Source organism: Garra rufa, chromosome 12 (assembly GCF_049309525.1).
Source record: "Garra rufa chromosome 12, GarRuf1.0, whole genome shotgun sequence".
In the NCBI taxonomy this organism is placed as follows: Eukaryota; Metazoa; Chordata; class Actinopteri; order Cypriniformes; family Cyprinidae; genus Garra; species Garra rufa.
In genome coordinates this window covers 32,012,637-32,027,041 of record NC_133372.1, presented here as the reverse complement: position 1 = coordinate 32,027,041, position 14,405 = coordinate 32,012,637, and the positions used below count along the sequence as shown (strand labels likewise).

Sequence of the window (14,405 nt, the reverse complement as noted above, 5' to 3'; positions counted from 1 at the left end):
ATCTTAAATCTTAAATGCAAATCACTCAGCTCAAGTTTAGACTTGAATTATGAAGGGAGGACAAGTCTTTGATGCCAGTGTGATCTTATATATATATATATATATATATATATATATACACACACACACTTGTAGAAGTATGCGGGTCATACGCTAATGCTGGAATGGCTCCAGTAAAGGTGGATTTTGGGGGCATCTCATGCCATAAATAAGTAGAGGGCAAGATTACACATAGAAGGATAGACCATAAACATCTTTAACACAGAAACAGGATGTTGCTCTAACTCTACATAGCATAAAACCGCCAAAGGAAGTTAACTGTGGCTAAAAAACACCACAGCCCACACACAAAACATTAAGAAATTTGTGTGATTTAAAATCTAATATGAGATGCTTCAGTTGCTCTGAGAATAAAACCTCAATCTTAAAACTATATCTAACCAATATCCATGACCTCAACAGCTGTTAGTAAAGCATGATAGCTGACAAAAAAAGGCACCAGGACTATAAATTTGCTAACTTCTTCTCAACGGAATGTCCTGAATTGCGTCACATTACTGACGTAAAATAGGTTGCAAATGTCAGTTTCAGCTAACTCCTGGTGGTCGGTTTGCCTACCTTCTGTCGGGGTTGATTGGGGGAAGACACAACCACAGTGTTGCAGATAGTGAGGGCAATGAAAAAGTCAAAGACGTCAGACAGGTCAGGGGGAATCTGGTTCAGAGGCTGACTGTGAAATCGCATGAACTCCATCTGACTGCTGCACTCGTTGACTTTATCCATGAGCTGGGGATCTGGAGTAATGTCTTTTTCCTATCAAAGATCACATATCATTAAGCATTGAGTTGCTGAGTGATACATGAATAGCTTAAAAGGTGGAGAGGAAGCATTTACTAACCATGGGACTGCTGAAGGCAGTATGTTTGGACAGAATGCTGGCCCGTTTGGCTTCGGCTCTGCTCCCGGTGCGACGATGAGATTTGGTGCTCTGTGAACGCAACACCACTTTTCCACTTTGATGGCTGATGACGCTGTCCCGACGTGGGAGAGTTCCACCATGAGATGTACAGTCCTCCTCTTCTGAATCCATTTCCTGGTACATAGCAAGCCTCCTCGCTGTGGGAAAGACACTTAGTTAGACTCTGAAGCTTTTGGGCTGTACATGGAAGACCTAAGGCTGTTGGCACATTTTTCTCATGCTATTATTTTATCTGAGCTGCCCTACTGGGGCACAGGCTATATGCAGTAAAACCAAAAATTACTCAGCCACCAGATATCGTTTTTGATATATTTTTTTTTACAAGTGGGTGCAGGACACCATAGTTCATTTATGTTAGCGGGGATAGCAAAATAAAGTAAACTGTGACATTATACCCAAAATACTTCATACAGAGGACTACCAGAATAATTTATATAAATTTGGGACCGTTTTGCTTAAGTGTTTTTTTAACTGCTAGTGCAAACTTTTTACACCACAGACTGAGAAAAAATTAAGCATTGCTCAGTAACTGGTCAAAATATTGATAGTTGTGTAAATATTGTCATACTAACACTTGTCAAATTTTTGGTTGATTGTAATCTATTACATACCTTTCTCTCAAAGTTAAGACATTATAAAAATGAATTTGTTCTGATACAGTTTAACTCTTGAGTTCTTGTCATATTTTATTACAATTTTCTTAACATTAGCAAATAAACTGTCATAATGGGAGAAATGTTAAAGGTGTCTGAATACACTTTGATTTGACTGTATATTTATTTATTAGGGCTGTCAATGTAGCATGTTAATTGAGAAGCCCAAGCTAAGATACAAAAAAAAAAAAAAAATGTTTTAAAAAGTTTAAATGTCCCAATGTTTTGTACTCGTAAAATATTTTTAAAATAAGTATTTTATGCACACCAAGGCTGCATTTAATTGATCAAAAATCCATTAAACTATTATATTTTGAAATATTACATTTTACATTACATTTTAAAACAGTTTTCTATTCAAACATGAAAAATAATTATTTATTCCTTTGATGGCAAAGTTTTCAGCAGCAATTACTCCAGTCTTTCTACGCTGTTTTAGTGCTTAATAAAACATTATTTTTATTATCAATGTTAAAACAGCTTCTTAATATTTTTGAGGAAACCTCAATCCTTTTTTATCCTGGACTCTTTGACAACTTTAAAGTTTAAAAGAAAAGCATTTATTGGAATAGGAATCTTTTGTAACATAATAATGTCTTTGTAAATTCTGCTAAATTGAATGCATCCTTGCTGATTAAAAGTATTAATCGTGTTCAAAAATAATTTTGCTACATGTCTTTGAATGAACTTCATTTGGAGGCTTTTTGACATACGCCATTAATTGTAATCACTGTGATCAATCACGTTAAATGGCATATCATGTAATTAAAAATTTAGGATTTACTGACAGGCCTATTATTTATACAACATATTGCTCATTTACAGAGAATTAATGGTGTGTATAGTACTACACTGGCCTTTGTTTTATCACTGCAAACACTCAGAATCCTTACCGTTGGCATCATGCGAGTACTCGACTCCTGCCACAGTACAACGACGAAACACCATCTTGTTTTCCGTGAGCGTGCCGGTCTTATCAGAGAAAATGTACTGCATCTGGCCCAGGTCTTCTGTGATGTTCAGAGCCCTGCACTGGAGGTGAGAGTCTGTTTCCTCATCGTACAGCTCCATGTCCTGATGGATAAAGTACACCTGGCATATCTTCACTATTTCGATGGAAACAAACAGCGAGATTGGGATCAGCACCTGCACCAGAGAAAAAGAGAAGTAGAGAGCTTTGTTGTAGGTTCACGTTGGGTCATTTCAACTACCGCTGAGCCTACAAGCAACCGTTCATCCAAAATTAAAAGTCACTATATAATTGAATGGTTAAATTCCGTTAAATTCCTTTAAAGAACTGGAATTCTTCTACATGAGAGCATGTTCTCTTCACACCATTTACTATTTACCTGAAATACTATAATCATGGTCAGGAAGAGATAAATGGCTGAGACCACTGGAGATAAGTCTGTTCCGTCTGGGCTCAGGACGTCAAAGACAGGCCTCTTATCTCCATACTGAAACATCCACAGGCCATGTCCTAGAGGAGGATTCAGAGACAAACACTTTACTGTATAAGGCGTGTTAAAATGGAATCGTGTATTGTTTTGCAAGAGACACTGAAGATGTTTAAGGAATCTAAAAATGATGAATGAAACCAACAGTCAAACCGCTGCTTCCTCTAAAATGCTTCCTCAAATCTGATGCAATTATCACTGCAGGAGTATTTTTATAATGGTAACAAAAAAAAAAAAAATATATAGATTTTTTTTTGCTGAAAAGGCAATTAAAATGGTTTAAGATTATCTTAATAAGATTATCTGAAATAAACATTTCCACATGCTTAATTAAATACTTTAACTTTGTCTTGTTCGATTATTTTTGTTTTTATTTGGGACTTGATAGATGCAGAAGATAAGATTATTCTTAACAGATGAATCTGGCAGCAAATGATGTTCACAATATGTAACACTTTAGTTAAAAACAAAAATATAAAACGGCAACTAACACAATGGTAACCAATATCATATAGATAGTTTGACTCTGAAGGGATGAGCCACATCTGAAATTTAAAAATAGCTAATATATGCAAACCTTACAAAACTGTTTATTGATACAAGGTTTTACGTACCAATGGCGGAAAAGAGGCACATGACCAGGAGGATGATGACACACCAGAATACATCTACGTTCATCTGCCGCTCCAGTTTACTGCGTTTATAACGTGGGCCGTTGTTGTTCAGCATTGCCTTTGTTTCATGACCTAAGAATGAGTACAAAGCAAAACACTCACGTTTTGTAAAAACAACATGAGCTGCACCAGCTAGAGTTTGACTGACAGGTGATCTGACAAACAAACCAGACAGGAGAGAACATTAACGTTGGTGGACTTAAAAATGGGTGTACTGACGTATTTCCACAGTTGATACAAGATACCTTCCGATGTTCATTCATGTTTATGTACTTGTGGGTTAGGGTTTTTTTACTTGTGTGTGCTATAACTAGTAAAGAAGAAGAGATGATAGGTTGCTGTGCCGCATGAGGCATTACAGCGTTGGTAAATGCTGTTTGTAAAGTTTTTTTAATACTTATTGACATTTAAATACAAAAAAAATTAAATAAAAACTAGATACTAATTATATAATTTAGATATATACTGCATACAAATATCTTTATACTGCATACTTGATTAGATAAGTGTTAAGAAAAAGAAAAAATAGTAAGGTAAAAGAGGTAAAAATCATTTTAACAGAATATTTAAAATTATGTTATTTCTAATAAAACAGCATTATTTGCCAACTTTGCATAGTAAAACTAAACAAAAAAAAACTACCTTAGTGAGATGAAAAAGCACTGTTAAATGGGATAGCTCACCCAAAAATGAAAATTCTGTCACTAATTACTCACTAGTTCCAAATCTGTAAAACCTTCAGAACACAAATTAAGATATTTTGATAAAATCTGAGGGCATTCTGACCCTGCAGAGACAGCAACTCAACTACCACGTTTAAGGCCCAGAAAGGTAGTAAGGTCATTGTTAAAATAGTCCATGGGACATAAGAGGTTCAACAGTAATGTTATGAAGCTATGAGAATAGTTTTTATATGCAAAGAAAACAAAAATAATAACTCTATTCAACAATTTCTTCTCTTATTTTTTTCCCAAGTCAGTCGTAGACTCTCGGATTTCATCAAAAATATCTTAACTTGTGTTCTGAAGATGAATGAAATGGATGAGTAATTAGACAGAATTTTCATTTTGGGGTGAACTATCCCTTTAAACACAAAACATAATTTGAGATGCGGTGGAAATGCCACTGTAATGGACATTTCCTGTCCAGGTTTGGAAAGAAGGCAGCGTACCTGCATAGATGACGATTCCTACAGCCTCTTCTGTGTTTCGGATGGTACAACCCCTGAGCAGCAGATTGTCTTTGTACAGGCCGTCTCTCCTCCCACTGCGATGGATTCTGTCATAACACAATGGAGGTTCATTCATCACACTTGTAACACAACATATCAGTAAGAACTATACATAATCTAGTTCCAATCGGAATTCCACTGTCCTCATTTGCTAGAACTACATTAGACTGGAAGCTAACTGGAAGCTTTACAACCGGATGATTTAGATATTGCCAAGGGATATCCTCATAATTCTGCATCCCTTGTTGTTAACCACATCGATCCATCATATTTGACAGTCCACAGGGTTTCCCTCAGGATCCCTCATTCACAGCACAAAATCAATAGTAAAGCCATGACCTCACTAAAATGGCTCTGTACACAGGTAAAGCCCTGAGGCCAACTGGATCGCACGTTCAGTCAATGCAGCACTTTTTATAAAACCCTAAAGCAGCGTCATAAAAGAACTGAGCGAAGTAAAAAGATTCTCAGGATAAATGAGAGCGAAGGAGTGGCGAGGAATGAAATCTTAAATCCAACGAGACCTCCTATCCAAAGGTTGCGTGTGATTCCAACAACGGGAAAAAGTTCAAGGGGCCCCAAGGCTAAGCTTTCAGATAAAAATGGCATCAAATGCAAATTAACTTGCACTGAATGAGCGCTGAATGCTAAACACCTGTGGAGGGAGCTCAATAAGGTTTAACGCAAGCACTAATCCCAGTGCTAAATTCAGGATTACATCTGTTAGTTAAAAAGCTGTTCGCTGTTGCTGAACTTTTCCTTTGTCAATTATCTGACAAGACCTCTGGCAATTTTTTTTTTATCCCATAGTAGTGCATTTATCTTTGAGCTTTGCCCTGATTTGTGTCCAGACCTGATATATCGGCTGTCTGTACAGCCCATGCTGTCAATCACAGTTCTGGTTTAATTCATTAATTCATGAGTCATTTGTTAGCTTGGACAAAGAGGTCAAAGTATGTCTTGTCAAGTATAGTAAACATAATAACTATGTAAATCATATGCCTGCAAAAAACATCTTTCTCTAAGGTCATTCAAATGAAATTTACATATTCTGATGGAATAAAATGTACTGTAAGCAAGATATAAACCGCAAATACGTCAGTGCATTTTATTACATTCCAGTTAGAAGCTGCTTTTGCATTACAGGTTTGCGCAAAACTTGCGATGTTTTATAAATGTCAATTAAAAGCTTGTGAAATGACAGCATTTCCATTTTCATTTTATGCGCTTAAAACTTTTTTTTCTTCTCCCGATAAGTCATGGTGATGGATGCTGTTAGGTCTCTGTATATTGCAGCCACCGCACTAGCCATTATTTTTAATTGAAGGAGATGTGGGCTAACAAGAGTGCCCGCAATTAGCTCTGGTGGCCATGTTGGGTCTGTAAAGTGCCGCAGACGTGTGCAGTGTAAATAAGGGGTTATCTAAGCAATAATGGCAGGGAAAGCCCTTCATATTTAAGAGCAGCCATGTATAAAGTGTTCCTTGGAGGTTATAGTATAGTTGTGTGACATTTGCAAAGGCCAGGTGACCTGTTAATGCGGAAAAATGCAGTTTTGCTAAATATTCCACTTTTGAATTGCCTAAAAAAAACAACTTATGTAAGCATAAAAACTTATTTTTGCAATATAAGACAGTTTGGGTGAAATTGACATGTTTCCATTAGGTGTACTTACAATTTGCAATTTAAATTTTTGCATTTGAAGGGTAATGGAAAATCAGGTAATGTTTTACCAGTGCTTGATTTTTTTAGGGCTCGTAAACAGTTCACCAAAAATTGAAAATTCTACCAGCATTTCCGGTCAAATTATTTATTTACTTATATTTAAAAAAAAAAAAAAAATACATTAGAAGGTCTATTATGCTCACCAAGGCTTTTGTTATATTTATTATATTTAAAAACACAGTATAACATTTATTATTGTGAAATATAAGATTTTAAAATGTTTGTTTCTTTGATGGCAAATCTGATTTAAGAGCTATTACTTCAGTTTTCCAGTTTAATTTACAGTTTTAATATATTTTTACTATAAATTTTGGTTTGACTGTACATATATACCATTTTTTGTTTGTCACTGGTGCCAACATTCAACATTCTTTGAAATATCTTCATTGCACAGAAGATTTGTAACAACATGTGAAGTGAGTCATTTTTTCATTTATGGATAAATGAACGCTTTAAAAGTTTTTAATAGACTGAAATGTTGTTTATTGTCCGCCGGCTTTCACGTCACAGCTCAGAGTAACTTCTAAAGTGCATGTTTGTGTGGTATCATCAGTCAGTCAGCAATGCCATGATGTAATTTTTTCTGCCCCACCAGAGTAAATGCGCTTTCAAATGCACTTTGGAAACTTGCACCTCAGAGTCGGGCATTCAAGACATATAACCAGTGTTGGGTGTAACGCGTTACAAAGTAACTGTAATAATATTACTTTTTTCAGTAACTAGTAGTGTAAGGCATTACTCGTCTGAAAATGGTAATATTATTACAGTTTTCCCGAGCTAGTTACTTGCGTTACATTTGCCAGTAGCACCTTCATCACACACAAGGCACACGACACAGAGAACAGAAGGGAAGGGGAGGGGGGCGTGAATGGAACAGTGATTGGTCTGGGTTTGGCACGAGGTATCATTTACCATCACCGATTGGTCGACACCCGGCAGCCGGCACCAGAGCGGCACCCGCAAAGACAGATGGGGAAAAATGGAAGCGTCAACAACGGCAAACTCTTTTTCAGAGGAAGGTTCCCAGCAACAGAAAGCTAGCTTCGACGGGTCGAGATTCAGTCATTATTTTGAATATTTTCAACAGAAGGAAAATAACTTGACGGTGAAGTGCACACTCTGCCTGGGGAGAAAGCTGCTCTCCACCGATTGTAACTCTACCTCCAACTTGAAGAAGCACCTGCAGCGACAGCACGGACACATCAAGCTCGTTGCGAAGCGACAGAGTGACATGAACAAGCAGCCCTACAAGCAGCAAAAACTTTAAGTTTAAAAACGTAATAAAAGACCCTAAAGAACACTCCTCCTTTGTATGTTCTCCCTCCATCTGATGCATCTCAGGTAATTATAGAGTAATTAAGAAAAAAATGTAACTAGTATTATTACTAGTTACTTTCTCCGGGAAGTAATAAAGTAAAGTAAGGCATTACTATTTTTGAGAGTAATATGTAATATATTACTTTGAGTAACTAGCCCCAACACTGCATATAACACAGAAGCAGCCTTAACAAAACAACAAATTATACTATGAACAATAAGCCTAAAAAAACTGCATCTGAATTAAAAACGATAAAATTACTAAAATACAACAAATAAAACTTGCAAAATCATTTCATTTCCCACTCAAAAACACAAATTTGCTTGGTCATTCAATTGCTCAAAATTATAATATTTTTGACTCCACTTGAAGGGCACATTAGTTACACAGTATTTACCATTAAAGTGACTGGCTCAAAACAACATGCCCATGCCCTCCAGGTATCATCTCCTTAGCTTGCACTGCACACATTCACCAGCTGGGATGATATCTTAATGCAATAAGCTGTCGCTCCAACAAGACACAGTCCTTGGCTCCCACTGTGCATTATGTTCCGCCTTTTGCTCCGGTAAGCCACTTTGTGGTAACTGGACGAAAATGTTGGCAGCACACCAGAAGCATCTGTTCTCCATCATCCAGGGAAATAAATGTCATAATCCTTCTGGTTCCTGTCAGCTGACTCACTGGCCCTGCTGTCATTACCATACCATGTGCAGCAAGTTTTCATCTAAACACAGGAGATATACTTCAACCTACACAGCCCTGGCTTGGCTAAAGTTCTGGTCTTACTACTGCTACAGCAGTCAGCTCAAATATATTATGTATGCTAATCTCAAGCCTTTGACCTGTATGCTTTAGCCAGCATTTAAGACTTTAAGACTGCAAGATAAACAGAGCATAATCTTAATCCACTCTTTGAAAGTCTAAATACCAGATTAACAAACCGTTTTAAAAAGTGAAAATAGGAATTCCTAGGATTATTCTATGAAACCAGTGTATTATCCAATTTCATATTTTAAAGATCACTTTCGTATGATTTTGTAAAAATCACATTAGATAAATGTATCTATATTGTCAGATAACAGGGTTGACAGTAAAATTATTGACAGTGTTGCAATGTAATTTGACATTGTGTATATGTACTGATATAGTAAGGAGAAGTTAGAAACACAAAGGTGTGACCTTAATAAATGTGACCCTGGACCACAAAACCAGACATAAAGGTAAATTTTTTGAAATCGAGATGTATACATCATTGAAAGCTTAAATAAATAAATAAACAAGCTTTCCATTGATGTATGGTTTGTTAGGATGGGACAATATTTGGCCGAGATACATCTATTTGAAAATCTGGAACTTGAGGGTGCAAAAAAAACCAAAATATTTTAAAAATTGCCTTTGAAGTTGTCTAAATGAAGTTCTTAGTAATGCATATTACTAATCAAAAATTAAGTTTTGATATATTAACAGTAGGAAATGTACAAAATATCTTCATGAAACATGGTCTTTATTTAATATCCTAATGATTTTTGGCATAAAAGAAAAATCGATAATTTTAACATATAATGTTTTTTTGGTTATTGCTACAAATATATTTGTGCTAATCCAGACTGGTTTTGTGGTCCAAGGTTACAAATATGAATGATTATATAAGCAAGAATCACACATTTTTGCCCTTGTTTATAGAATGGTCCTTAAAAATATTTTTGCATCCAAATACACCAGCTTACAAAAAAGGGTGGAAAAACATTTCACATACTTCAGCAGCAGCATGGCAGCATTATTTATAGCCTCCTTCCATCTCCCAACCCTAACACTTACAAACAAAAGACCCATTCCTACAGTTCTCCAACAGAGAACACTGCTGGCGAGAGGTGGTATAAGGTACAGTAGAATAATTAGGTAGACTAACAGGGTTGAAAAGCCACCAGAATAATGCTGGAGTAAGAGAAATGCACACTGCCTGGATCTATGTGGGTCACAAAACAACCATTCATCCCGTTATTTGAATCTCAGCAGCTAATGAAATTTTAATCACTGCCGGCAAAACAAAACAGTGGAAAGATCAGTTTTGTCTAAATGGCTTATGGAAAAGATAATTGTTGAATTTAATGATGAAGTACAAATTTCCAAATGGGATATTACATTATTAGCTATACATACATGGTCAAATTAATTAACAACACATAGGCCTAGATTTAACAAAGTGAACATTTTAGAGTGAAGAGCTTTCCATGGCATTAATAATGTTGGGGTAAATCAGTGTACAATTTTCTTCAAATGATTAGACTGGGACATAAATTAAGCAATAATGTAAATGCACTTAAAATACATAAATGCATTATACTTACATGTATCCACGAAATCTGTTGAGGTCATTGTTGGGCTTCTCACATTCAATAACACCGTTGTATTTTATTGGGTCAAACTCGCAGTCCTGCAAATGAAAAACTAATTTGCAATTTTGGATTTGAACACTAACATCTCAAGCAAGATAAAGAAATTATAAAAAATTGAATGATTAAAAGGACAGTTCACCCAAAAATTAGAATGTTAGACTTTGAACATATAGGGCACAAGATTTATTAAAGGATTAGTTCACTCCAGAATTTCCTGATAATTTACTCACCCCCATGTCATCCAAGATGTTTATGTCTTTCTTTCTACAGTCAAAAAGAAATTAAGGTTTCTGAGGAAAACATTCCAGAATTTTTCAACGGGGTTCAACGGGTTGAAGGTCCAAATTGCAGTTTCAATGCAGCTTCAAAGGGCTCTACACAGCTAAAGAATAAGGGTCTTGTCTAGTGAAATGATCTGTTATTTTCAAAAAAAAAAAAAAAAAAAAAAGCTTGTCTTGCACTAGCTGTGCGATGCGCGTCTACAACTTCACACTTTAAGTAATCACGTTGAAAAGGTAACACGTGGTTAGTTCTTCGTCTGTGTACTTTGGTTTAAAAAGCTACAGTATAATAAAAAAAAAAACTCATCACATTTTCTCGTTCAACATCGTTGTTTTACCTTTTTTGTAAAGGATGTTTGACTTAGGGTGTGTTTACACCTGTCATGTTTGGTTTGATTAAAATGAACCCTGGTGCGATTGCTCTGTAAGTGCAGTTCGTTTGAGTAAATGTGAACGCTGCCATGCGAATCCTGGTGCGCATCAAACAGGCGGACTGAGACTGCTAAAAAGATGGGTCTTGGTCCGCTTTCAAACAAACTCCGGTGCGATTCGAATGAAATATGAATGCAACACATACCAAATACTTCTAAACAAACCCAAAACAGGAAGTAATGACAAGATTCAGAGTTTGCTTGGAGTGTTTGGTGAGTTCCGTCAGGAAATATACGTAATTCAACCCGACCTATCAGGTTGTGAACGTATCACTATGCCTTTAGGTTCGGTATCTTTAGGTTCGCTGTCAAAAATAACAGTGTGAACGCTAAGTGGACCAGGACCAAATTTATCATTTTCCTTTTTCGTCCGGACCAAATCAACCAAACGAACCGAACTACAAGTGTGAACACACCCTTAGTCTTTGCACATTCGCTTTGTAAACACTAGGTAGGTACTTCTGCCTACATCACGTGACCTTTCCAACTTGATGAGTAGTTGTGGTTAAAAAGTATACAGATTTTATTTTATTTTTTTATGAAATGACTGATTGTTTTGCAAAATAAGACCCTTACTCCTCGACAGGGATTGTGTAGAGCCCTTTGAAGCTGCAATGAAACTTCAATTTGGACCTTCAACCTATTGGCTCCCATTGAAGTCCGCTATACAGAAAAAAATCCTGGAATACTCCATTTCTTTTAGACTGTAGTAAGAAAGACATGAACATCTTGGATGACGTGGGTGAGTAAATGTTCAGGAAATTTTAATTCTGGAGTGAACTATTCCTACTTTTAATGTACCTTTTTGTATGAAACAATAGCAGCAGGAACATTTTCCAAGATTAAGGTAATTATTTTTGGGTAAACTACTCTTTTTGTTGTCAAACTGTGTTTGAGAACTCCCTTAAGACATAACACATACAGGGTGAGAAGCATCGAGGGAAATGATTGTTTGACTTTGGTGAGTGGTGTGAAATGACTAAAGCTATCTCAGCAGGCAAGCACAGACCATCTGAATACACACACCATCACATTAACTGTTCTTGACACTAGGATGCTTCTATTTAGTTCTTTACTGAACTTACGGGATTTCACAACAAACACGCCACAATGCTGAACACTCACCAGGTCAAGAAAGCTGCGCACCACCTGCCTCTGCTTGAGGTTGGTTTCACCGTCCAGTGTGGCCGTCTCAATGTGACACAGGCGGTCCGGGTCGCTGGTGCTGAGCAGTAGAACATCCGCTGGCAGAAGCTCGTTGCAACGCAGACGAATGAAGTCTCCGACCCGTACCTCTTTCCAGTATTTTTCCACATACCGTTTCTCAGTCCTACAAAGGGCGCAAGAAAATAAAGAGGCTTTGTTACTTCACAGAAGCCATTGAGTGCTATAGACATACTTGCCTTACAATATTGAATATTCAAATGATTGCATTTAAGTCTAATGTTCAAGTGTAGTTGAGATTGACATATCTAGAAAGCCTCAGATTCATTGATTGATATAATACCACAGAAACAAAACAGACCCAGGAGAAGGCAATTCAGAACTTCATCAGGACAGTCCAAACAGTGTACAAGAATTGGTCTTTCTTTCCCATTAGAGAACTGTACTCTTACAAATAACCGTCTAAAAAAGCAGTCAATTTTCTCAATTTGCTTTATTTACTAAAAAGTGTATTTTGACACTTGCTTCTGCAGCTTGTGTTGTTTTCTTGAATTAGTAGTGAACGTATCTGTAAGCAGTAAAAGTGGAAAACAACAAGACCAAACAAACTCCAGACGGAACTGAACAATAAACAAACCACATCTGTGCTGTGTTCAAAACTGGGGAGTTAGTGTTCAGGGTGCTGGCCTAAAATGATGGGCAATATGACGGCTATTTCAGGAGGACAAAAATAATATTACAGGACTTTGGCAAACATGCCTGCAGGGACTCTGGCTCTCCGAGTGCTGCTGCTAAACAAACCTTCCTTGTGTTTCTTTTCCCGCCCTTCCACACATAAGAGCACTCTTTTAGTGCCACGCGGGAAAGCAGGGTGACCTCTTACACAAACTTGCCTTCAAGAGTTGTGTACAAAGTAGAGGAAGAACTAATTTTCCATGGTTTAAGAGAAGGAGTCATTTGATGGCAAAGGAGGAAAGGTGAAAAGATGGCCACTAGGAGGCTGATTTTTATCGTCCCAAAGTTAACTAATGCAACTACCATGTTCAAGACTTGTGCACAAAGAAAACAAAAATAACGACATTATTCAACAATTTCTTCTCTTCTGTATCAAGTCTTCGACGCATGTTCACAAGGGTACCATGCCAGCTTTAAAATTCATGAAAGCTGTGTTCATTCGCGAAGATAACCATGATGAACAATGTTTAATCATAAACTTTTTCTAGTCACAAGCTTGCAATCATTCAAAATCCAATGGAAAAATCCTACTGGGTTGTCAAAGGCATAAGGGTGATGCTAACTCACACAAGGGTGATATGTCCTCACTGCAGTGCTTTTGAGGAAGTCGCATAAATGACAAAATATCAAATACTGCCAAAACCACTCATATTTTCACCTGTTATTTTTGCAGTGCTGTTTGGAGGCATGTGAATTACACACTTCACCTTAAAATCAACTCTGAACCTGCGTTTAACTGTATTGTTGATTAAAGGCACATGACTTTAAAGGCCAGACGGGTCGGACAACATCCAGCTGTAAGTATATAAACATGTCATTGAGAGGAAGCAGGGACAGACAGGGTGGTCATGAGGATGTTACACTGATAATGCAATTCACAATCTAGCTAATTTTATAAATAATCCTGGTTATTGTAAAAACTGTTGAAAGTTAAGAATTTAGTAGAGGAGGTTTGTAAACATACATAGCTCAGATAATACTTCATGGATGACAAAAAAAAAAAAAAAATAGCAGTCAGAGAGTAAAAGTAAATTAAGTTTAGTATGAGGATAAATCGACAGATACCGCGCACATTTCACCTTCAGGTTAGATCTTACTTAGTCCTCCTTAAAGACACAGTTCATCCAAAAATGAAAACTACCCTATGATTTTGTCACCCTCACACCATCCTAGGTGTATATGACTTCATACTTTTAGACAAATACAATCAGCGTTATAATATATAATATATAATATATATATATATATATATATATATATATATATATATATATATATATATATATATATACACACACATATATATACACACATATATATATATATATACACATATACACATATATATACATACATAT

General features: G+C 36.5%; 1 protein-coding gene across 1 annotated transcript in view; it reads right to left on the bottom strand.

Annotated features, from left to right (window-relative positions):
- The window catches only part of atp10a (ATPase phospholipid transporting 10A), a 63,803-nt gene that overhangs the window by 37,181 nt on the left and 12,217 nt on the right, over positions 1-14,405 (bottom strand). The window contains exons 2-9 of the mRNA XM_073851202.1: positions 12,274-12,478; positions 10,389-10,474; positions 4,935-5,041; positions 3,704-3,835; positions 2,982-3,112; positions 2,526-2,778; positions 899-1,116; positions 619-813 (exon numbers count right to left, since the gene is read on the bottom strand). Of these exons, the coding sequence (XP_073707303.1) occupies positions 619-813; positions 899-1,116; positions 2,526-2,778; positions 2,982-3,112; positions 3,704-3,835; positions 4,935-5,041; positions 10,389-10,474; positions 12,274-12,478 (1,327 nt within the window). The remainder of the gene's footprint in view (positions 1-618; positions 814-898; positions 1,117-2,525; positions 2,779-2,981; positions 3,113-3,703; positions 3,836-4,934; positions 5,042-10,388; positions 10,475-12,273; positions 12,479-14,405) is intronic.